The sequence below is a fragment of the Ahaetulla prasina genome, chromosome 2 (genome assembly GCF_028640845.1).
Source record: "Ahaetulla prasina isolate Xishuangbanna chromosome 2, ASM2864084v1, whole genome shotgun sequence".
In the NCBI taxonomy this organism is placed as follows: domain Eukaryota; kingdom Metazoa; phylum Chordata; class Lepidosauria; order Squamata; family Colubridae; genus Ahaetulla; species Ahaetulla prasina.
The window spans coordinates 278,005,844-278,029,921 of NC_080540.1; the positions used below are offsets into that span (position 1 = coordinate 278,005,844).

At 38.8% G+C, this 24,078-nt stretch overlaps 1 protein-coding gene across 3 annotated transcripts; it reads left to right on the top strand.

Annotated features, from left to right (window-relative positions):
• Positions 1–293: 293 nt before the first annotated feature.
• On the top strand, positions 294–22,276 carry LOC131193343 (complement component C9-like). Of its 3 annotated transcripts, none has more exons than XM_058173423.1 (12): positions 294–374; positions 1,371–1,464; positions 2,583–2,730; positions 4,916–5,063; positions 7,782–7,920; positions 10,762–10,974; positions 12,708–12,948; positions 14,760–14,885; positions 17,622–17,803; positions 18,417–18,645; positions 19,206–19,380; positions 20,373–22,276. In XM_058173423.1, exons 1-11 carry the CDS (start codon positions 298–300, stop codon positions 19,358–19,360), a joined length of 1,752 nt encoding a protein of 583 aa, XP_058029406.1. In that variant the 5' UTR covers positions 294–297; the 3' UTR covers positions 19,361–19,380; positions 20,373–22,276. The 3 variants fall into 3 exon arrangements, with proteins under 3 accessions (XP_058029406.1, XP_058029407.1, XP_058029408.1); XM_058173424.1 differs by having other exon boundaries at positions 20,815–22,276; XM_058173425.1 differs by having other exon boundaries at positions 21,419–22,276.
• The last annotated feature ends 1,802 nt before the right edge of the window (positions 22,277–24,078 follow it).

Sequence of the window (24,078 nt, forward strand, 5' to 3'; positions counted from 1 at the left end):
AATTGTAATTTTAAATTTCGGCCTAATTCAATAAGTTTTTTAATTAGTGTTTTATCTTGTATTATATTTGTATTTTTATCGGGCTGTAAACTGCCCTGAGTCCTTCGGGAGATACAGAGACTTAATGAATCGCATATATGTACAAGGAAGTCCATAGCATTTTTAAAAAATTGGCATGAAATTTGACTTTCACCTAGCATCACCTTTTGTTTACTGCCTTATTAATATTTAACAAAGATGAACAGTATAAAAGACTTGAATCTGCGTCTTATCTTATTTCTTATTAGAGCTGCCACCATGTCGTCTTCTTTGCTTCTTATAGGAGTTCTCTGCATTTTAGGAGAAAATGGTTTTGCCTCTGCAGGGAAAGCAAGGTGAGTTCATTTTATGGGATAGAAATTACATTTGGTAGCATTTCGTGGCCAATCTTCTCCAAAGTTCCTGGTACCCTGTTTTTAATTTCTGGAAGGTAGAAAGTAAGAGCATACCTGCAAGTGAGAATCCCTGCTTCCTGCCTTTTTCTAAATGCTTTCATTAACTCTAAGTGATTTTAGAAATCCTGATGCTTTGATTAATTTGGAACAATATGTCAGCCCTATTGAGGACAATAGAATTGATGTCCATGCGTAAAATATAAAAGCAAACTGTTGAATGTACATTATTTTATTAGTACCATGGTACTAAAATTTCCAGGGTGTGCTGATAGTAAATACAAAAGACACTCAAACAAAACCACATATACACACACATCTCTTGACTCATCACTGATTTTTCCTACATCAGTACAAAGAAAATTCCTGAGAATTCTTTAAAATGTGAATGTACAAATTCATCAAGTTCAGTGGTGGGTTTCAGCCAGTTCGCACCACTTCCGGAGAACCGGTTGTTAACTGTCTGAGCAGTTTGGTAAACTGGTTGTTGGAAGAAATCATTAGGGCAGAGAACCGGTTGTTAAATTACTTGAATCCCACCACTGATCAAGTTATACATTAAAGCTTCTTTGTATTAAATCATATCAGATACAAACTTTCTTGCTTGAATTCCGTTTTTAAAAACAAGCAAAGAAGCTTGCGCATAAAAACTGCCAATCAGTTGCAAGACTCAACCCTTTTTCCTATGGTCATAGAGTTTTCAGGGGCACATTCCAATACAGCATGCATCTTGAAATTGCTTAGTCCAGAGCAAATATTGTCATGCAACGTTTCGGTGTGAGAGCTACAACAAGATGGCATTTAATAGCCAGAGGAAAAAAGTTGTATTGTTCCTATATTGCTTCCTTGCAATATACAAACATTATGCATACAAACAGAAACTTACAACGTATTAAACCAGAAACATTTCAAATTACTTTAAAATGATTTTATTTCAAGGTTGAAACGGGAACCTAATGCTCCAGAGCCCATTGACTGCTTGCTGACTACCTGGGGTGATTGGGGGCCATGTAGTCCGTGCTCAAGTCACAGAGTAAGTGGCATTTCTATAATTTCACTTTCAACGAAATGGCTTCATAAAGAAGATTTATTTGTGAAGTTTAGGCTCCGTGGTGGATATTAGTTTCAAGTAGTAAAAGAAAAAGGGTTTCCTGTTTGGAATAACTGGTTATCCACTAATGTTAAATTAGTGGTAAGAGATCACCCTTTCACAGTGTAAGTGTCCACATTATAATAGCCTCTCTAGCTGTACATCAGTGTTTATTTCTTAAAATTTGCTGAGGTTGAGGTTGAGTAGATGATCATCCAGTGATGGACTGATAGTCTCTCCTCCTGAATAGCCAGTGGTAGGTTTCACATTATGTTACTACTGGTTCGCTGTGCGCGCGCACACTCACTTTGTGTGCAGCTGGTTTGCATGTATCCATGCCCGGTTCACACATGCACCTGCCTTCTGTGTATGCACCTGGCCTTCCACACATGCTCCCGGCCTAAAAAACATGCCTAAATACGATGGCATAGAGCCGGGGCGGGGGTTGGGGGGCCACCTGCAATTTTGGCTGAATATCACTTCTGCTGTGAACCTTAAATTCTCCATCCTTTCCATTTTGTGGCATTGCAATAAGTTTCCATTTCTTTCACCTTGTATATTTATTTTACTAGCCATTTCCCACATAGAGGGACTAAAAACTGTTAAGTCCCTGGAGTTCCGATGGAGGCGAGCGCCTTGCCAACAGCAGGAGACTGCTGATTGGCTAAGGCGTGAGCCGAAAGGGAGGCAGGAAAACCGAGGATTGTCATTGGAGCAGCCATCTGACAGTTCTATATAAAAGAGCTGTCAGACAGCCTCCCTTGTTGTTGTTGCTGTTTCTGTTCCATTTGATTCAAACCATTCTGCCTTGTCAATAAAGTTGAGTTAATTAGCAAACAATTCGCCTCAGTTTATACCCACTGAAGATATGTAATAAAAACAGTATATCAAATTTAAGATTTAAAAACAGGCAAGGATAATTAAAGTTCAATATTAAACATTAATTAAAAGGCAGGTGGAGGGCTTTCGAGGCCAGCCTCATTTTGCCCAGCCATTCGTCCCCTCCCCAGCTGGCTGATTCTGAGTCGGTTTTAATTTCGTTTTTAATATCTCCCACAAAGTACCGCTCAAGGGGTATTCTGAAGTTTGGACAGTTTGGAGGAAAGCCATGCATTGAGGCCCTGAGCGATAGAGAGCCCTGTGAGACAAGAACGCCGTGCCCAGACGAGAAAGGTCATTGTGGGAAGCAAGAGTTTGAGTGTGAAAATGGTAGGTATGGAGACTCTGACATCATTTCTCTACCGCCATCACTGACTATAGTGGTATGATGACAAGACGAAGATTTAGAGCCAGATCCCAATGTTTTAAAGCAGTGAAATCCACTTACTTTTACTACTAGTTCGAGAATGGGAGCATGTGGGAGTGCATGGGCACTATGCGCGCCTCTTCTGCACATGCGCAAAGGGTCAATAAAGGGATATAATGATGTCCTGGTGGGTGGGCAGAGCCTCCTATCACCAGCGCTACTGATTCGTGCGAGCCAGATAGATCTGGACGGATTTCACCTCTGGACAGTGGCTTCTTTGCAAGGAGACTATCCAGGATCACTTTCCAGATGGGGAAAATTGCACACTAGCTGATATGTTTTTGTTTGCTTTCTAAAACTGCAAGAAAAGCAGTATGGGTATGGAGACTTTGACATCATTTTCCTGCTGACATCATTTTCTGGCAAAGAGAATCTCCAGGATCACCTTCCAGAGGATGAAAATGACATACTGATTGATGTGTTTTTGTTTTTTAAACATCTTTCTCCCATCGCACATTTTTTGTCTAAACAAATGTCCACAGTATCACAGTATGATGATGAATATTGTGTTTTCTAATGTCATTTTTGCAAGAGCATTTTCTTTCTGCATGCATTTTTATAAGCAGATTGGTGGGGTGGCCTAGAGATGTAGCTCTCGCTGTGAATTTGATCCTAGGTAAAGGCAGATATTTCTCTCTCTGGGCACAATGAGTATATATCTGCGGGTATATAACTCCGCATTGGCGACAGGAAGGGCATCCGGCCAGTAAACACTCAGCTCCATTCAGTTCCCAAGCTCTACCCCACAAGGGATCATGGGGTCATAAAAAGATTATGATAATGATGCATTTTTATAAGCCATGTTTTGATGGGAGAACCACACTGTACTGCTCAGATAAATGTTAAATGTTGAAGTATTATGATGTTTCCTGCTTAAAAAATCTGAAGAAGATCTTGTTCAGTTTTGGTATATTTTGATCACAAATATACTAAATAATACCATGTATTATTTTCATTGTACTACCATATTATAATAAGGATGCAGTGGCTCTGTGGCTAAGACACTGAGTGTCAATCGAAAGGTCGGCAGTTCAGCGGTTCGAATCCCTAGTACTGCATAATGGAGTGAGCTCCCATTACTTGTCTCAGCTTCTGCCAACCTAGTAGTTCAAAATCACATAAAAAATTGCAAGTAGAAAAATAGGGACCATCTTTGGTGGGAAGGGAACAGTATTCCGTGCGCCTTTGGCGTTTAGTCATGCCGGCCACATGACCACGGAAATGTCTTCAGACCGCGCTGGCTCTTTGGCTTTAAAATGGAGATGAGCATTGCCCCCTAGAGCTGGGAATGGCTAGCAAATACGTGTGAGGGGAACCTTATCGTATTATATGATGATGGTTGTTTTATTTTACCAAATGAAACCTTTTTAATATGCATATGGGTTCAGTAAGAACAGATTACCGTATATACTCGAGTATAAGCCGAGTTTTTCAGCACGTTTTTTGTGCTGAAAAACGTCCCCTCGGCTTATACTCGAGTATATACGGCTTATACTCGAGTTTTTTTTTTTTCCTTTTTTTCACATTATACCGGCCGGCGCGAACTTGGCGGGCTTTTGCTTTAGCGCGGGGAAGCCCTGCCGGTGCAGTGAGAGGGCGGGGCGGGGGAGCCGCCAGCCTTCTCGGCCGAGGGAGGGAGGGTTTCGCCGACCGGTAGGTGCCTCATTTCCCACCCTCGGCTTATACTCGAGTCCCCAGTTTACCCCAGTTTTTGGGGTAAAATTGGGGACCTCGGCTTATACTCGGATCGGCTTATATTCGAGTATATACGGTAAGTTAAATTTGCACTGAAATGCCAACCAAAAAGCCTCAGTAAGTTTTTTTTATCAGTGTCTGATATATAAAAGCATATTATATCATTCAAAAAAATATTGCACTATTTCCCCTCCCCCAAAAGAAATTAACTGTAAATCAGTTGATTATTCTGATATAAATGGCAGTTTGTTTTATTTAGGCTGAAATTTGGGGGAGTTGAAGCCCAATTCATCCAAAAGGCACAATTTGGGAAAGCAAACTTGATTTATGAAGGTATTCTAAATATCCAGTTATCTATCATTATAATTGTTTCATTCTTTGTTCGACACTAAGGATATTGTCTAAAGGGTAGGTTGGTGTGTAACACAGAAGATGACTGTGGTGACTTCTCTGATGAAGATAATTGTGATGAAACCAAACGCCCACCCTGTGGGGATCGTGACATTGACATATCAGAACTTGGAAGAACAGCTGGACAAGGGTAAGTTTTAGAAAATGAGAAGAATACAAATTTTTATTTATTTATATATTGCATTATTTATGCTCCCATCTTACAATAAATTCTGGGCATCTCCCAATCAGAAATTACACCATATTGAAACCATATTAAAACTGTTAAAACCAAATGCATAGAAACAAAAACCTGACACCAGGTCAAGCTTCCAAAGTGCAGAATTGGATGTCGTGCTTTCTGCTAAGTCTGGATTCAAAATGGCTTCCAAGAGTGCAAAGCTTCTGAGGACCTGCATTGATTCCACCAGGCTCCCAATTCTATTTGAATTTTTTATTAACACTACACACACACCCACACACCCACACACACACCCACACACCAGTGGTGGATTTCAAAAAAATTTACTACCAGTTCTGTGGGTGTGGCTTGATGGGCGTGGCAGGGGAAGGATATTGTAAAATCTCCATTCCCTTCCCAAGCCAGGGGAAGGTTACTGCAAAATCCCCATTTCTTCCCAATCAGCTGGGACTTGGGAGGCAGAGAATAGATGGGGATGGGGCCAGTCAGAATTTTTACTAATGGTTCTCTGAACTATTCAAAATTTCTACTACCGGTTCTCCAGAACTGGTCAGAACCTGCTGAAACCCACCTCTGACACACACCTATAAAACTAATTTGATTTTTAAAAAGTTACCTGAAACTTTCAAGACTGGCTTATAATACCAAATATGTTAAGATAATAAAAAATGATCTTCCTGCAAAGCAAAGTGCCAGCTTTCAGTGTCATCTTAATTTCCCGTAAAGCCCTTGAGCTGAACAGCACATAAGTCTTGACATTTTTTTTTAAATTTACTTGGAGCATTTGTATGGCACCCTAAGTGATATGGTAATGATTTCAGGTGGTATTCATTAAAACCAAAGGAAACTCAAAAGATTAAATTAAAATCAACAAGATCAGCACAAACAAAAGTCACTAGAACATTAGCATACAATCAAGACCCATTAAACACAAACTTCACCTCCAAACTGGGGAGCTTTGCATCTTGAAATGCTCCTTGATTTTGCTCCGACGTGTCATGTATCTTCTGCTAAGTTTCACTAAGTTTTCAGCTCATGTGATGATAAAATTGAACATATAAAAAAGATCAGAAGTTGTGTAGTGCCATGAATCTTTTATCAATCCCTTGCTGCTAATGAATTTACCATTCTGCTTTCTGCTCCTACATTTGGACATCATGAAGATTAAAGTTCTTCATTACTTTTTAGCTGTTTCTACATTGACCTGCCCATCAGAGATTAGAATTTACTATCTGCTAACCTTGGCATCTTATGGATATTCACAAAGCCAGCTTTGTTTCTTCTGTTTTGTACTGCTGCCATGGCACCAGCATGCCACCTTAGAACAAACTTAAGCCTAGAGCTTAACAGAAATCTAAATACACAGTGGACTAACTCTTTCAGCTTTGCAAACTAGTGAGGGAGGGGGCAGAGGTGATGGTTCTGCATGAGCAGCTGGCAAACATGTGTGCGCATGCAACTCCATTTGCACAAGAAAATGGAGTGTACACATATGTTCACCTGCTGCTTGTGCAAGTGAAGATGTGTGCATGCATATGCGCACTTGCCGACCATTTCTATGGCCTGGTTGCAATCTGCTTGTGGTCCACTAGTGGCTATGACTCACAGGTTGGGGACCCCTGTTCTAAATTTTTTCTAACAAATTATCCTGGTCTGCTTTAGAAAGGGGCTTCAGATTAATCCAATGTAGCTCATTAACGGAGGAATACAGTATAAGCATGTAAATCCATGTGATAATGTGGATTGTGATCCTTGAAACAGTGTGATCTTATGAGTTCCAGAAAGTATACCTCCTCTGTTGTGGCACTTGCCCTCTGAAGTGACATCCCCCTCTGACTTTTGAACAGTGGTGGCTCAGTGGCTAAGACGCTGAGCTTGTCGATCGAAAGGTCGGCAGTTCAGTGGTTCGAATCCCTAGTACTGCATAACGGGGTGAGCTCCCATTACTTGTCCCAGCTTCTACCAACCTGGCAGTTCAAAAGCATGTAAAAAATGTAAGTAGAAAAATAGGGACCACTTTTGGTGGGAAGGTAACAGCTTTCCATGCGCCTTTGGCATTTAGTCATGCCGGCCACATGACCATGGAGATTATCTTCGGACAGCGCTGGCTCTTCGGCTTTGAAACGGAGATGAGCACCACCCTCTAGAGTCAAGAACGACTAGCACATATGTGTGAGGGGAACCTTTACCTTTAAGCCATCCAGAGACATTGAATAGTCCAATAACCTGACAGCCAAGTTAAATGTTTACTAAATAAAATCTTCCAGACAATAAGTGTTTATTTAATATTTAAGGTGCAAAAACAAATATTTATTGTTTGGGTGAGAGCCAATCTGGTTGACCAGGAGACTCACTTGTAGTCCCACCATAGGCATGAAAACTGGCTAAGTAACTTTGGGGTGGCGCCCATGATGACAAGCTGGTCTGTCACTTCCTGTTGCAACCAATGGAACAACACTTGGTTTGTTTTTGTTTGTTTCTGAAAAAAGCAGATCTTGCACTTGGAGGAAAATTCTAGGAAGAAATTTTTTTTTTGATATTTTCTGTATATTACTGATTTGTATTTGCTGTTCCTGCTTGTTATTTCTGATAATATATGACATTTAATAATACAATGAAATGGTTGTGTATTAATAACGTAACTTTTCTTCCTTCCTTTTCTTGAAGTGTGAATGTGCTGGGAATGAAACCAGCTCAAAAACCATTTTACAATGAGTTCTACAATGGCATCTGCGACAGAGTCCGTGATGGGAACACAGCCACTTATTACCGCAAGCCATGGAATGTGGCTTTCCTCAGTTATGAAGTAAGCTTCTTTGTGTAAAGCAGGGGTCTCCAACCATGACTGACTTCAACAGTTGAAGTCCACAAGTCTTAAAGTCGCCATGGTTGGAGACCCCTGGTGTAAAGCAGAGCTTTGTTTTGCATCAAAAGGTAAAATCCACTTTGCCTCAATCTCAACTTCCAAAATGTCAAGCGTGTGTCGGTATAATTTTCTCTGCAACTTTACTTAAATGTTTTGCCATTACCTTAGAATTTTCTTTAAAATTGCCTTATCTAGATTACATCCCTGGAATCCATTCAGATAGTCTGCCTTATCTAGATTACACCCCAGACTATTCATTCAGATAGTCTGCATTTCTGGTCTTGCTTTGCTTTTTGAGATTAGCCAAGATCAACCAGGTGCTTTTGTTGCTGAAAAACAAACAGGCAAAAACAAAATGCAGCACTGTCTAGTTTTTTGAGGGGGGGGAAGAACTAGATCTATAGCAAGGTCCCCCTATGCATATTTGATAATTCAGACTTCCCATCACAGCGTTGACCATATGCATTGGGACTGACACACCCAGAAGTTCCCATCAGCTCTTAGGGTCTTCCGTAAGTATCTTGCATAAAAACAGGGCAGAACAACAACTGATGACCTCCTTTTACAATAGAAAGCGTCCTCACTTATTGCATCATGGTATGGCATGCCGCCTTGACAGCCATGGATAGAAAAACATTACAGAAGGTGGTGAGCCCAGCACAAAACATTGTGGGCTGTCCCCTGGTACTATTAGATGAGATCACTAGGGCTCGCTGCCTTAGAAGAGTGAGGAAAATTCTCAGGGACGATTCTCACCCTGGTCATCACTTCTTTACCCTCCTACCATTAGGAAGGAGATATAGAAGTATAGCCAGCCGCACAAACAGGCTGAAGAAGAGTTTTTATCCATGGACTATCAGACTCCTGAATGAGAAATAACATCATAACTATGTAGTATGATGGACTTGCAGGGCCGGCACAATAGAATAGAATAGAATAGAATAGAATAGAATAGAATAGAATAGAATAGAATAGAATAGAATAGAATAGAATAGAATAGAATAGAATAGAATTTTTTATTGGCCAAGTGTGATTGGACACACAAAGGAATTTGTCTTGGTGCATATGCTCTCAGTGTACATAAAAGAAAAGATACGTTCATCAAGGTACAACATTTACAACACAAATGATGGTCAATATATCAATATAAATCATAAGGATTGCCAGCAACAAAGTTACAGTCATACATTCATAAGTGGAAAGAGATTGGTGATGGGAACGATGAGAAGATTAATAGTAGTGCAGATTTAGTAAATAGTTTGACAGTGTTGAAGGAATTATTTGTTTAGCAGAGTGATGGCCTTCGGGAAAAAACTGTTCTTGTGTCTAGTTGTTCTGGTGTAACATGTTCACACTGGTGCAATAGGACTGGGTGTTTGTTAATTTGATTTATTGGGTTAGGGATTTTCTGTCTTCACTGTGAATTGTATTGTGTTGGGGGCGCGCACTGAAGGAGCTCAACCAATCTCATTGTACATAGGTTGTGCAGTGACAAAGGTTGTTATTATTATTATTATTATTATTATTATTATTATTATTATTATTATTATTATTATTATTCTTTATTCATTACACATGAAACTCAGTCAATTGAACATTCAAAAAGGCATCACAAACACCATTGACTGTTATTAATGGTTGATATGGGTTGATTATTATTATTATTATTATTATTATTATTATTATTATTATTATTATTATTATTATTATTTCTTGTATGGCTGAAGGGCATAAGTTATAAATATTTTGTTAAATGCTCTTAACACCATAGAAATTTTTAAAAAAATTCCTATGCTGGAAAGATACAATTGGTGTTCTGTGTATAGGTGTTTTAACGTATATATAATAAAAGCAAGCAGCTTAGTTCTTTATCAACAATGTGGAATGTTAGACATTATATTTGCTATTGTTCAGTCAGAGGTCTGAAGAAGAAATAGCCTCACATTGGTCTTAGCACCCCCTTATGAGTCTGTTTAGTATAGGAGAGACCAGTTCATGTACTTTTCACCCCTCAAAGGTTTTGATGATTTTTATGGCCACAGATATACAGTTCAGGCTGTCCAGAGCAATCTGAAGGTCTCCTAATTTTGGAATTGGGATGGCAGCATAAGATAATCTCAAAGTAACCATCCAAAATATATTCCTGGGATGTGGACGGAGATGTGTCCATCCCAATAGCTCCTGGCATATCTGCCGAAAGTTCATTGGCTCTTAGTCCACCACTGGACTTAGCCTTCTTCCCTCCCTCTGATCTGTTATAGAAGAACCCCTCATTTCTCCAGAAATTAGGATTGATCACTTACACTAAGTAAATTAACAGGAATGATTTTAAAAGAGAGAAACATCCCACAACATTCACCAGTGGTGCCAAGTCAAAAATCAGATTTACTAACATCTTGTCTGAACTAAGCCCATCATGCGTTCCTACAGGATGTCATCATAGCTTAAGAGTTGTCCATCATTACCTAACCGTTACTCAGCCATTTAACCAGGGGTAAAATTCAGCAGGTTCTGACAGGTTCTGGAGAATTAGTAGCAGAAATTTTGAGTAGTTCAGAGAACCGGCAAATGCCAACTGTGGGTTGCCCCAGAGTGGGGTGGGAATGGAGATTTTGCAATATCCTTCCCCTAGAAGTGGGGAAAGAATGGGGATTTTGTAGTATCCTTCCCTGCCACGCCCACCAAGCCACATCATGCCCACCAAGCCACGCCCACAGAACCGGTAGTAAACAAAATTGAATTTCACCACTGCATTTAACTGTATATTTTCTGCCTTTCAAGACCAGAGGAGACAAAAAATTTACAAGTGAATTCTACAGCGACCAAGCATCAACAATAAAAGAAATATTTAAAACAAAATCACATTCTCTAGATGCAAGCTTCTCTCTTCAACTGCAATCAACTTCGTTCCCTCTATCAGGTGGTTTGGAGACAGGCGTAAAATTTTCCAAATCATCCAATCTGAGTGACTTCTTAAAGAAAACCAAAGGAAAGGTAAGATGTTAAAACAAATCATAGGTAAATGTGGATTATTTTAGGAGAAACTAAAATTCAAATGTCAAAAGGAGCACTGAACCGTGGGTTGCATTCATATTGAATTGGGTTATTGAAATACCAAAAGCCTATATTTGCACAAGCTAAGCTTGCTTAATGTTAACTTTGCTTAGAGTGATTCTCAGCACAAATCACCCCCTTTTTTCGGATCTGTTCAGCAATACTCATCTGCATCTCTTCTTCCCCCAGTCTGAAACCAACTGTGTCCTTCCTGACCTGGGTATTCGGTCTAGATACCATCTCTTAGGGACCTTGCTTTTCTTCCTACAGGCAAACCACCTGTTGACTTTTTTTGCCCCTCTTTGACCAAGATCTGACAATTGATCTCTGTACTCACATCAACTTTACTCCCCAAATACCGTATTTTTTGGAGTATAAGATGCACCGGAGTATAAGATGCAGCTTAGTTTTTGGGGAGGAAAGTAGGGGGAAAAAATCTGCCTACCAGGGATTCATCTGTCTAGCGTCTTTAGTCTGGTCAGCTTCAGCACTTTAATTTGCTGGTTTTTTTATCTCCTTCTTGGGTATAAAAAACAACTTCTAAGGTATAGCTGAGAGGAAGCAGCAATTGAGAAAAGCAGGCAAATTAGGGCTGAAAAAAAGCTTCGAAAAAGCTACATTCAGAGTATAATTTCAGCCTCTTTTAGGGGGGAAAAAGGTGCATCTTATACTCTGAAAAATACGGTAGCTCTCCAGCCATTTCCTTCTACTACATTTTTTGTTGTTTGCAATTTTTCTCTTCATTCTTCTCCTCTTTTTCTCTTCACTCAACTTCTATTGTTGGGTTAGACTGGCAGTGTGTCTCCCATCGCAGGGCTTTTGTGCACCTGTATCCAAGGTTAGACCAATGAGAATACTGTCTACCAGTATTGGTTAGCAGCTATTTCAGCTCATCAGCCCACATGATGGAACACCTGAACTTCAAGACTAGAGTGGAGCTTCTTCTCCCCTATATCTCTTTCTATTTGCCAACTCACATCAGCACAACAGTAACCATACAAAGCCACTAAAAACATATGCTTTGCTGGCTGAGGAACTCTGGGAGTTCCTCACAGGTTTTGTCCACAGGTCTTAAAGGGACAAAGGTTGGAGACCCCTGGACTAGAAGACTTCCAAGGTCCCTCCCAACTCTGTTATTCTAAATCCTAGTGGTAGCTTTGTCTCCTTGGGGAAGTAATCATGATTTCCAAATGCTTGTTTACCTGGGGATTTTCAAAATAACAGCTGTCTCTAGGCACCAACATTCTTGAATATTAATTCTAGATAACTACAAGCTTTATTGTATGAAGTAGTATGGGTTTCTTCAAGGATTCTTCAATTTATTACTACAATAGAGGATAGCAATACATAATTTGTTAGTGTTTCCTAGATCACTCCATGGTAAAACTGTGAGTTTTGTCTGGAAAAAACACCTGCTCTTCTCAGGGCTCAGCATCTCCAATAAAAATGGTCATGGGCATCAGAACTGGACACCATGCTTAAGACAATCACTGTCATGTGTGAGGGACAACCACTAGAATAGCCATTTGAAATGCCTAAAAGTTAGAAGTACGTCAGCAAGCAGGATTGTGATTTCCATAAATTTTGCACATTCCAATTTGCACATGCCTATAACTCCCAATCTCTTAGTGATTTGTGTATAAAATATATATATTACTGTTTTCTCCTTATAGAGTTATGAGTATTTACATGTCAAATCTAATATACAACTGGGAACTTTCCAATTGCGAAAACGCAATTTGCGCTTGAGTGAGACGTTCCTTGAAGATCTAAAGTTTTTGCCAAGTACCTATGAGAAGGGAGAGTATTTTATATTTCTGGAAACATATGGAACTCATTATTCACAGAGAGGAACCATTGGAGGAAAATATGAATTAATATATGTGTTGGATAACCGAACGATGACATCACAAAGTAAGTAATGTCTTATAAGCAAGAGTAAATCATGAGAAGACTGTCAGTCAAGCCGTCTGATTTCTGACCATCAACATGTTTTCTTTCAAACTGAGTTCTTCATAAATCTTAATTTGGATAGGTTCAGGACACCAATTGTACTCTAATGCTTATTAACCCATTACGATACTAAACATCTTATGATGTTTATATTGAGCTGCCATTAGTTTTGTTGTTGATTTCTTGCCTTCAGAGGATTCCCTGTACAGGTAGTCCTCAACTTACAACCAGTTGTTTAGTGACCATTCAAAGTTACAACAGACCCCTGAAAAGCTACATATAACCTGGTTTTGAAATTATGGCTGCTGTAGCAGTTATGAGGGGAAAAAAGAGTGGATTTGACCTTAGGACCAATAGCAGGGACACTGCAGCATCTATTACTCCAGAAGCATGTTGAGAAAGGAGAGCAGTCCACTCCACCACCTGGTACTCTTGGCTCCATCCTGAAAGGAGATGTCATTTTCAGAGCGGCTCCAATGAATTGAGGCAGCTCCTAAAATGGCACCTGCTTCCAGAACAGCCACATGGGGCCTGCAGTGTTGCAAGGGATCAGACGGCCTGCTTTCCTTCCCCACTGCAAGTTCCAAAGCTCTGGATATCTACAGCAGATGAGTGATTGGTGAAAGGGTGTGGGGTGGAAGGTGGTGGGGTGGGGATTGGAGTGGGGGGAGACTTTGGGAGGTCTGGGGTAGAGTGCCAGGGAGCCTTATTGTAACTCCTCATGCAAACTGCTTTGTGAAGGTATGGTTTTACCCACCACCTACCTTTTACAATTGGCTTTGCCTCAGAGGGCTTATTAACCCATTGTGATACTAAATTCAAAAGGAATTTTATTTGCATTCAATAAATCCTTGACATTTTCTGAGCTAAGGCCTCACCAGCCTTTTAATAGCTCTATAAGATAATGAGAATGGTTCACTGCTTTTCAGGGGGAAATTCCTTTACAGATGAATTCACATCTGTCCCTAAAATGGTGTCTTAGAAATGTGATGGTTATAACTCTCAATAAGATGTGATGACTCAGCAGTTAAAGTTGCTGAGCTTGTCAGCTGGAAAGCTGTCAGATGGGTTCAAGACCTGACCACTGCATGCCAGGGTGAGCTCCTGTTACCTGCCCCAGCTCCTGCCAACTTGGCAGTTCAAAAGCATGCAAATGTGAGTAGATAAATAGGTACAACTTAAATGGGAAAGTAACAGCATTCTGTGCACCTCGACATATAATCATGTTGGCTACATGACCATAGAAATGTCTTTGTGTGACACTCAGCTAAGAAACAGATGCCCACTGCTCCCTAGAGTCAGATTTTATAACTTCAGAGTTCATAATTCTCAGAATTCTTATCCTGTATGGAAATTATATTCTAACATATTTGGACAACATCAGATAAGGAGAAAAGATGGGGCAAATTACACACTAGAGATCGTTAATCTGTATTTTTGATTTGAGAAGCCTTATATTAGAATTTGGTTCAGATCTCTAGTAAGAGCTACTTGTCTACCTGTTGCATGGGGCAGGGAAGAAAGAGATAGAGAGGTGACAAAATTAAAAAATAAAGAGACACAAAGTAAAAACATTTCTATTTCTACCGTTGGTTACGGCTGCACCCATTGTTTGCTTTATCGCTTCCCACTTGCCACCTCTTTCAATGGATATAAAATCAAGAGTTTCCAACTAACAATGTTTTAATTAAAAGACATAAAAACATTGCAAAGCATTGGACATGTGCTATTTACTTCCCATCTGTAATCATTTTTACTGACTGTATTTTCAGGGATCACTAGAAAAGATGTAAACGAATGCCTAGGCTTTAATTTAGATCTTGGGATCAATATATCTTCCTCAGAAGTCAAAATGAAGATTAAAAATGAAAAATGTAAAGGCGAAAAGTTGGAAAAGAGTAAGTATCTGAGCCCCTACCTTTTTTTGACTTTTTTTTTATTTGCATTTTATTTATTTTATTTTTATTTTATTTTATTTGCATTTATATCCCGCCCTTCTCTGAAGACTCAGGGCGGCTTACACTATGTCAAGCAATAGTCTTCATCCATTTGTATATTAAATACGAAGTCAACTTATTGCCCCCAACAATCTGGGTCCTCATTTTACCTACCTTATAAAGGATGGAAGACTGAGTCAACCTTGGGCCTGGTGGGACTTGAACCTGCAGTAATTGCATGCAGCTGCTGTTAATAACAGACTGTCTCAGCAGTCTGAGCCACTCAAGGACCCTACGTTTGATCCCTAAGTTTGCATTTTAATTGGTACATTGTATCCCTCATACTGGAACTAAGTTGTTGGAATAGGCCAATCATGTACTCTATAATCACATAAAGTAATAAACAATACTAATGTATATATCAATGCCAGTTCTGCAACCCAACAAGACAGACACAGATTTCAGAGGATAATTAGAACTGCAGGGAAAAAAAATAGCTACCAACCTGCCTTCCATTGAGGACTGTATACTGCACGAATCAAAAAGAGGACTGTGAAAATATTTACAGACCTCTCACATCCTGGACATAAACTGTTTCAACTCCTACCCTCAAAACGACACTATAGAGCACTGCACACTAGAACAACTAGACACAAGAACAGATTTTTCCCGAAGGCCATCACTCTGCTAAATAAATCATTCCCTCAACACTGTCAAACTAGTTACTAAGTCTGCACTACTATTAATCCTTTCATCGTTCCCATCACCCATCTCCTTCCACTTATGACTGTATGACTGTAACTTTGTTGCTTGTATCCTTACGATTGATATTTATTGCTTCCTCATTGCTTATTTGTACCCTATGACTATCATTAAGTGTTGTACCTTATGATTCTTGATGAACGTATTTTTTTCTTTTATGTACACTGAAAGCATATGCACCAAGACAAATTCCTTGTGTGTCCAATCACACTTGGCCAATAAAAAAATCTATTCTATTCTATTCTATTCTATTCTATTCTATTCTATTCTATTCTATTCTATTCTATTCTTTTTTCACTAACATGCCAATCACTATATAATGCTATGATATAGTAGTAATGTTTATGTCATATATTTGTGTGAATGGACCTTCGTTAAAATATATCAGACTTGCAAAAAGCAAGCAAAGAAGGCAGACAAGAAGATTTCAACAAATGCAGTGTATGGAAGATGAAGAATGGAGAACGAAGAATGCATCAAAGGGACAATAAATTATATTTCTCTTGAAGAAATGAGGCAACCTCGCAGACATGTGAAAAGTGGGACTGGCCACATTTCAGCAGATTGGTCAAGTCTCTTTGGAGGTATAATCACAGAAAAGTGTAATCTGTGGAAACCCTCATGTAGAACAACCTTCTATATGGGTGTTCTACCTTAAGAATTATAGTATAAGCTAGCCTTGCCCAACTAGATTTTGAATTAGGTAGGTGCTACTGGATAACGGAAGTTTTCAGTTCAAAATGTAAACAAGAATGGTGAGCATACATTTGTTTTTACCCTGTTTCCCCCAAAATAAGACATCCCTTGAGAATAAGTCCAATTGGGCTTTTGAGTGCATGGCAATAAGGCCAAGCGCTTATTTCAGGGTTCAAAAAAATATAAGACAGTGTCTTACTTTCAGGGAAACACAGTAGGTGTCTGAGTCACTGAAACAGAACAGTATTTGGAGATACATTCCAATATCTGCCACTGACGTAAAAAGAGTGGGGTTTCAGTCACACAGCTGAAATTAATAATAATAATAATAATAATAATAATAACAACAACAACAACGACAACAACAACAACAACAACAACAGAGTTGGAAGGGACCTTGGAGGTCTTCTAGTTCAACCCCCTGCCAAGACAGGAAACCCTACACCATCTCAGACAAATGGCTATCCAACATTTTCTTAGAAATTTCCAGTGTTGGAGCATTCACAACTTCTGCAGGCAAGTCGTTCCACTTATTAATTGTTCTGACTGTCAGGAAATTTCTTCTTAGTTCTAAGTTGCTTCTCTCCTTGATCAGTTTCCACCAATTGCTTCTTGTCCTACCCTCAGGTGCTTTGGAGAACAGCCCGACTCCCTCTTCTTTGTGGCAACCCCTGAGATATTGGAACACTGCTATCATGTCTCCCCTAGTCCTTCTTTTTATTAAACTAGTTGTCATCTCGAATTTTCTCTCTCACACACAAACATACCCTCTTTCTGTTTGTGTGTGGAATATTATTCAACAAAGGCAAATTTATATCTGTATATCTCTAGCTCATGAAATAATTGAAGAGTGATCAAGTAAGATGCCTATTCTAATAAATTGCCTGGTCATTCAGGCACCATGGGATTCAAGCAGGAATCCCTGAATTATTCACTGAGTCACTAGTGTACAAGTTGTGTACAAACCACATGAAAGATGACCCCGGCAAATCAGTTGTGACCAACAAATATACAAGATTATACTTCCTCAATCTGGGCAAATATAATTGGTAGAAACTCACAGTTACTCCATTTTCAACCATAGTAAGCCTCATCATTTTCCTTTCTTCAAAATTATAGTGAAAAAATAATAATTTTCACTTATATCATCTTCATTAAGATAATTTTCTTCATTACCCAGGGAAGTTGTTCTGATAAGCCACTCTCCCTCTTTTTTCACCTCCTTCTTCTCTCTTCCAGATTCTATGAATGAAAAAAACCGGATTATCCAAGATGTAGTCTCTCTAATTCAAGGTGGGACAACAGCTACTTTAACAAAGTTGAATGAAATGCTTTCTTCAAATGTCAATTCAGTTGACGTCAAACAGTACGTTGAATGGACTGCTACATTACCTCAAGCTCCTGCAGTGATCAAACAACAGGTGAGAGGAAGGGCAAAACTCACTTAACAAATGTCTCAATTAGCAACAGAAATTTGGGGCTTGGTTTTAGTCATAAGTCGAGAACCAGCTGTAAACCTTTGCATGAGGTTTTCTGGAAATGGCTTGCCACAGCTTTCTTCCAACACTTTACATTCTAAAGTCCTGGGAATTCCAAATGAATAACTTCCTTCCTTCCTTCCTTCCTCCCCCCTCCCTCCTTCCTTCCTTCCTTCCTTCCTTCCTTCCTTCCTCCCTCCCTCCTTTCCTCCCTCCCTTCCTCCTTCCTTCCTTCCTTCCTTCCTTCCTTTATTCATTCTTCATTTCATTGCTCATGCAAGACTTTTGAAACCTCTGGACCTCTACTTCAATTTTCCCAGCAACTTTTATACTTATATGCAGCAATAGCAGCAACAAGTCTGTAATTAGCAAATATTATAAAGTAGGTATCTTTAAGAATCAGAGTATTTACTTAGGAAAGTGAATATTACTACAGTAGAGCATGGATGTTTTCAAGATGAAGTGCTATATTCTGCACAGAACCACGTAATAATGGTAAGCAATGGTTTAAACTGAAAAAAAATGCACACATACATGTGGTTAAATATTTTTGCAGATGGCCCCAATTTCTGAACTTATCCCACTGAATATCCCAGACTCCCGAGCAAAGAAAGTAAATCTGGACAGAGCTGTAGAGGATTATGTGGCTGAATACAGCGTATGCAAATGCAAACCTTGTCTACATGGTGGGACGGTGATGCTGATAGACGGAAAGTGTGAATGCGCCTGCACTTCATTTTACAAGGGAGACGGCTGTGAAGTACCTGCTTCAGATTTGATACCAGGTTAGAAATCATTCAATGACTTACCATGTATTTTAATGGCTCTCTTAGCTCTACTGTGTTATTAAAAAATATTTAAAAACATAAATTGTAAGCAAATAAAATAATAGAGACAATTTCATTAAATAAAATCTATAACCCAATCAGTGGCAGTCAAATCAAAGCCATCTATGATACAAGTCAGAAAATGCTACCAATTATTCTTAATTGAGTAGAAGTGCAACTATGAATACATGTTTATAGAAGAGTTTGAATGTAGTTAGAACAAAGCTAATGTCCATACAGAGTAAATACGATTTTTTCCCCTATAGATTTATAATGTCCTCTTATTGTTTTGACCACAACTATACAGTTTACTAAAGTATGTACTGCTTAATTATTGTTTCCTGGGGGCAAGAAAAACTATTGGTTGATTTGTATTTATGCCGTAAGTTAGCCCAAATAACTAATCAATACACAATTAAGTTATACTGTGTGACTGTGAGATTCTGAAGGTAGATGGAGTTATTTTTGAAGTTCTGAGTGTTCTGAAGTTAGACAAATGCTTTCTGATCCTGATACAGCTGATACAGCCATTCATGGGAGCTGGAGCTGTTGGTCTAACTGGTCCCCCTGTCAGCAAGGACGACGCCAGCGAAGAAGAAAATGTGATAATCCTGTCCCTGGATATAGGGGCAAGTCATGTCCTGGAGCAAACTTAGAACCAGGCTATTGTTAATTGCAGAAGGCTACTAACAGGTTTGTAGCTTCTGGATACGTATAATGAATATGGTACGATTATAACATAAGACTTTGGATCTTTGGATTTAACGCTTCTGGAAATAGCTTATACAATTCCTACGGAGAATGAAACTAATGAAAGATTTGCTAGTCAGAGAGAAGGGAGGGAGGGAGGGAGAGAGGGAGGGAGAGGGAAGGTCAAGACAACAAGCAATAGCAAGAAGAAGGGAAGTTCAAGAGAATCCTCCAATAGCCACCCTGTGAGTTAGATTGGGCTGAAAGAGAATGACTGGCCCAAAGTCACCCACACATGTGCGAGGGGAACCTTTACCTTTACCTAGTTGGGTAATGAAATATCTGCAAGCAAACCAAGCTCAGAGAGCACAAACAATTCCACAGTTCAATCCTGAGTGACAAATATAATCTTCTACATATGGAAAGCCTGTATATGATATGTCATGTATTACATAGTTAGGTCCCAGGCTTTTAGAACAGACACAAGAAGCAAAGAATACTGACAGCAAATCTGCTCTGGACCAGTGTTGTTCATTTTAATTTTGAATAGAGATATTAGACAAGATGAAATAATAATGGGTGTGAAAATAAGACATGAAATTTATAAACTGAGAACTTTTACTGACAATTTAGTTATATTTTTACAAGACCCCTCTCCAAAGTGGTATAGAATATTTGATGAAAAAGTTAAATGACTTTGGAGTTTTAACAGATTTTAAAATAAATAAACAGGAAACAAAAATTCTGGTAAAGAATATGAATATTCAGGATTATGAAATCCTGATAAAGAAGTCAGGTTTTTAAGGTGGTGAAAAAATCAAATATCTTGGAGCGACACTGACAAATGCAAACTATTTCGAAATAATTTTGTGCCTGTTTGGAATGATATTAAAAAAAATATCTACCACGATGGGATTCAATGGCAATTATCTTTTTTGGGAAGAATCTCTGTAATTAAAATGAATGCTTTACCAAAGATTTTCTTTTTATTGCAGACATTACCAATATTGATGATGTTCCATTTAAACAAAGGCAAACAGGTTTTTCTAAGTTTATATAGCAATGAAATAAACCCTGAAGAATTAAAAACAAATTGTTGCAAGTTGCTAAAAAAAGAAAAGGTTTGGGTTTACCAGATTTAGAATTGTATTCTGATGCTTCTTGTTTGGTCTGGCTGAAAGACTGAGTGACCATTAAAAATAAAAGATTAGTAGAACTGGAGGGAACACCTACTATGGCATGACAAGATTAAAATAAATGCTGATTTTTTGAATCATTTTGTTAGGTGTGCCATCCTAAGAATTTGGAATAAATATAAAATAAGGCTTTCTCCTAAGATATCTCTTTGAGTGTCAGATTAGGAAGACTTTTTCAGAAAACAAATGATGGTGAGACTAAAATGGTGGACTAATGATGAAATAATATATTTTACTCAAGGGGACCCATAATCTCAAATCAAAAGAAGAATTGAAGTCAGGAGGATGTTTGCCACTGGTTCACTTATTTACAACTAAAAAAAAAAAGATTTAATTTAAACAAGAAGTTATGGGTTTGAATCGGTAAAATTGAAATTTTACTGTGTGCTAATGATTAACATGTTATTGCCAAGGTTTACAAAAAGTTTTGAAACTGAATCTGAAAAACAAATATTTGAAATATTGTATGAATCACTGTGCCAAAAAATGGTGAATGTAACATAATCCTCAAGGAATGGGGAAATGTGGATGCTTGGTCTGAAATTTACATTGAATTATAATTTGAACGAAAACTTTTATAGAATGATGTATCATTGGTACTTGACAAATTGTCTAATATGTATAAAGGTATCTCAAATGTATTTTGGAAATATTGTAAATAAGGAACTTTTTATCATCTTTGGTAGATTTGTGATAAAGCAAAGAAATATTGGGCGGGGAAATTTATGTGCCAATTCAGAAGATTCTTAAAACGAATATAAAATTGAAACTGAAGGCTTTCTTTTAGCACTATTGGACAAAGAGCTAAAAAAATATGGAATTTTGTTATTATATGTTGACTGCAGTGAAAATTTTATATGTACCAAGATGGAAAGATACGTCAATCCCCACAATGGAAGAATGTATGGAAAAAGTGAAGGAGTTGCAGAGATGGCAAAATTACCTGTTTTAATCATAGAAAAGAATATATCTAGTTTTGTTTCTACTTGGAGACCCCTTCTAGACTGTGTATTCGATAAAGGAAAAAAATGAAATTCAGATTTAGGGTTTTGTTGATTACATTAGTTTGTTGTTATAGAAATGTTTAGTTTTTACTAAATATTTAAAAGAAAAAAATTGAAATTATAATTCTTTTTTGTATTTTACTATGCTGGGAAAAAAAAGTTGGAAGCCATTGCTTTATTTTCCCTTTCCCTCTGGTTCAAGGATGTGATTGAAAAATTTCAGAAACCGGATCGCTGCCCGGTTGCTGGATAGCGTGGCCATGGGGCCTACTTGGCCTCCTGCACCACGGTGGGGGGGTGTTTTTGCCCTTCCCAGGCTCTGGAGGCTTTCCTGGAACCTATATGAGGGCAAAAACAGCCTCCCCCAGGCTCTGGAGGCCCTCTGGAGGCTGGAAATGGGTCCATTTCTGGACTTCCAGTAGGCCCATTTTTTGCCCTCACAGAGCCTCCATGCCCGCCCCTGCACTTACCTGGCATCCAAAACGGGCCATGTGGAGACTCCTGGGAGGGCAGGGGAGGGGAGGGGTCAGCCAGTCCTTGGAACAACCGGTCCGGTGAACCAGATTAAAATTAACATCCGGTTCACCTGAACTGGTTGAACCAGCTCAATCCCACCCCTGCTTTGGTCCCATACTTCTCTTTCTCCATTTCTTCCTTCCCCATTTCCCTACTTTCTTTGTTTTTAATTTACTGTATATTTTATATTATGATACTCTGAATTAAAAAACTTTTTAAAAGTTAGAACTTCTGTCCATGCTTTGATCAATATACAATTTGTCAGTATAATTTATGAGCTGGGATAGCCATAACTACAAGTCAGCCAAGGTTTTGGTATGTTCGGGTCTTTTTCCATGTAAGATTGAAAGTATTTAGGCAACATTTCGATGAGATCTCACTCATTATCTTCAGGCTGGAGTTTTTGGCTTTGTTCTTATGTGAATATAAAAGAAAAGAACTTTGCTCACATAAGAACAAAGCCAAAAAACTCCAACCTGAAGATGATGAGTGAGATCTCATCGAAACGTTGCCTAAATACTTTCAATATTACACGGGAAAAGACCCGAACATACCAAAACCTGCATACATATACCTGTGAAAACCTACGAAAACACACATATATATGGTTGGTTGGTTTCTCCTTGCATTATTGATTCTGTGCTTCTGGATCCTGAGTTCTGGTTCTGGCGTCTGCTGCATAGTATTGTATGCATGCATCATGTTTTACATTACAGTATATAAAGAAGTTCTTTTATACATGAATCCTGCTGAATTATTTACTGGTGTGCTGGTTGGATTGCTGCAAACTCTAACACAGTTATTACTAGTTCAATCCTATAACATTTTTTTAAAATCTAAAAATTGAGGGTTGATAATACTAAGATACTTTTTGACGCATGCAAAGTGTTGATAATTATGAGAATTGTAGTGTCAATGGGGGAAGGCCATATACTTGCTCAAGGCCTGTTTTGGTTATACATAAGTTTGCTCAAAAGTTGGTGACTAATAGTGATATGCATTAGACTGCACTATATGCCCTTTGTCCATAACAGAAAAAAGATTCTGCTCCAGAATGACAGCTTGGGATTTATGGTTTTTTTTTTATTTGCTTTTATATCCCGCCCTTATCCGAAGACTCAGGGCGGCTTACACTATGTCAAGCAATAGTCTTCATCCATTTGTATATTATATACAAAGTCAACTTATTGCCCCCAACAATCTGGGTCCTCATTTTACCTACCTTATAAAGGATGGAAGGCTGAGCCAAGCTTGTTGACTGTGATGAAGTTAATATCCTGATAATTAGAAATGGCACGTGCCCTGGTTGTCCCAAAGGTGCTTTTTCAGTAGGCAACTGGACTTTCTTGTGTTTTTTTCTCTGAAGACATTTCACTTCTCACCCAAGCAGCTTCTTCAACTCCGACAGGATAGTGGGGAATGGAAGGATTTATATGGAATGGAAGGTGCTCAATAGTAGTACCTGTGAGAGGGATCTTGGAGTCCTAGTGGACAACCATTTAGATATGAGCCAGCAGTGTGCAGCAGCTGCTAAAAAAGCCAACACAGTTCTGGGCTGCATAAACAGAGGGATAGAATCAAGATCACGTGAAGTGTTAGTACCACTTTATAATGCCTTGGTAAGGCCACACTTGGAATATTGCATCCAGTTTTGGTCGCCACGATGTAAAAAAGATGTTGAGACTCTAGAAAAAGTGCAGAGAAGAGCAACAAAGATGATTAGGGGACTGGAGGATAAAACATATGAAGAACGGTTGCAGGAACTCGGTATGTCTAGTTTAATAAAAAGAAGGACTAGGGGAGACATGATAGCAGTGTTCCAATATCTCAGGGGTTGCCACAAAGAAGAAGGAGTCGGGCTGTTCTCCAAAGCACCTGAGGGTAGAACAAGAAGCAATGGGTGGAAACTGATCAAGGAAAGAAGCAATTTAGAACTAAGGAGAAATTTCCTGACAGTTAGAACAATTAATAAGTGGAACGACTTG

Excerpts from the sequence above, each read along its gene's own strand:
- LOC131193343 (XM_058173423.1), top strand. The coding sequence starts at position 298 with ATGTCGTCTTCTTTGCTTCTTATAGGAGTTCTCTGCATTTTAGGAGAA. Across the intron at positions 7,921-10,761 it reads TGGCTTTCCTCAGTTATGAA|ACCAGAGGAGACAAAAAATT; the intron begins GTAAGCTTCTTT and ends CTGCCTTTCAAG. Across the intron at positions 14,886-17,621 it reads AGGCGAAAAGTTGGAAAAGA|ATTCTATGAATGAAAAAAAC; the intron begins GTAAGTATCTGA and ends TCTCTCTTCCAG.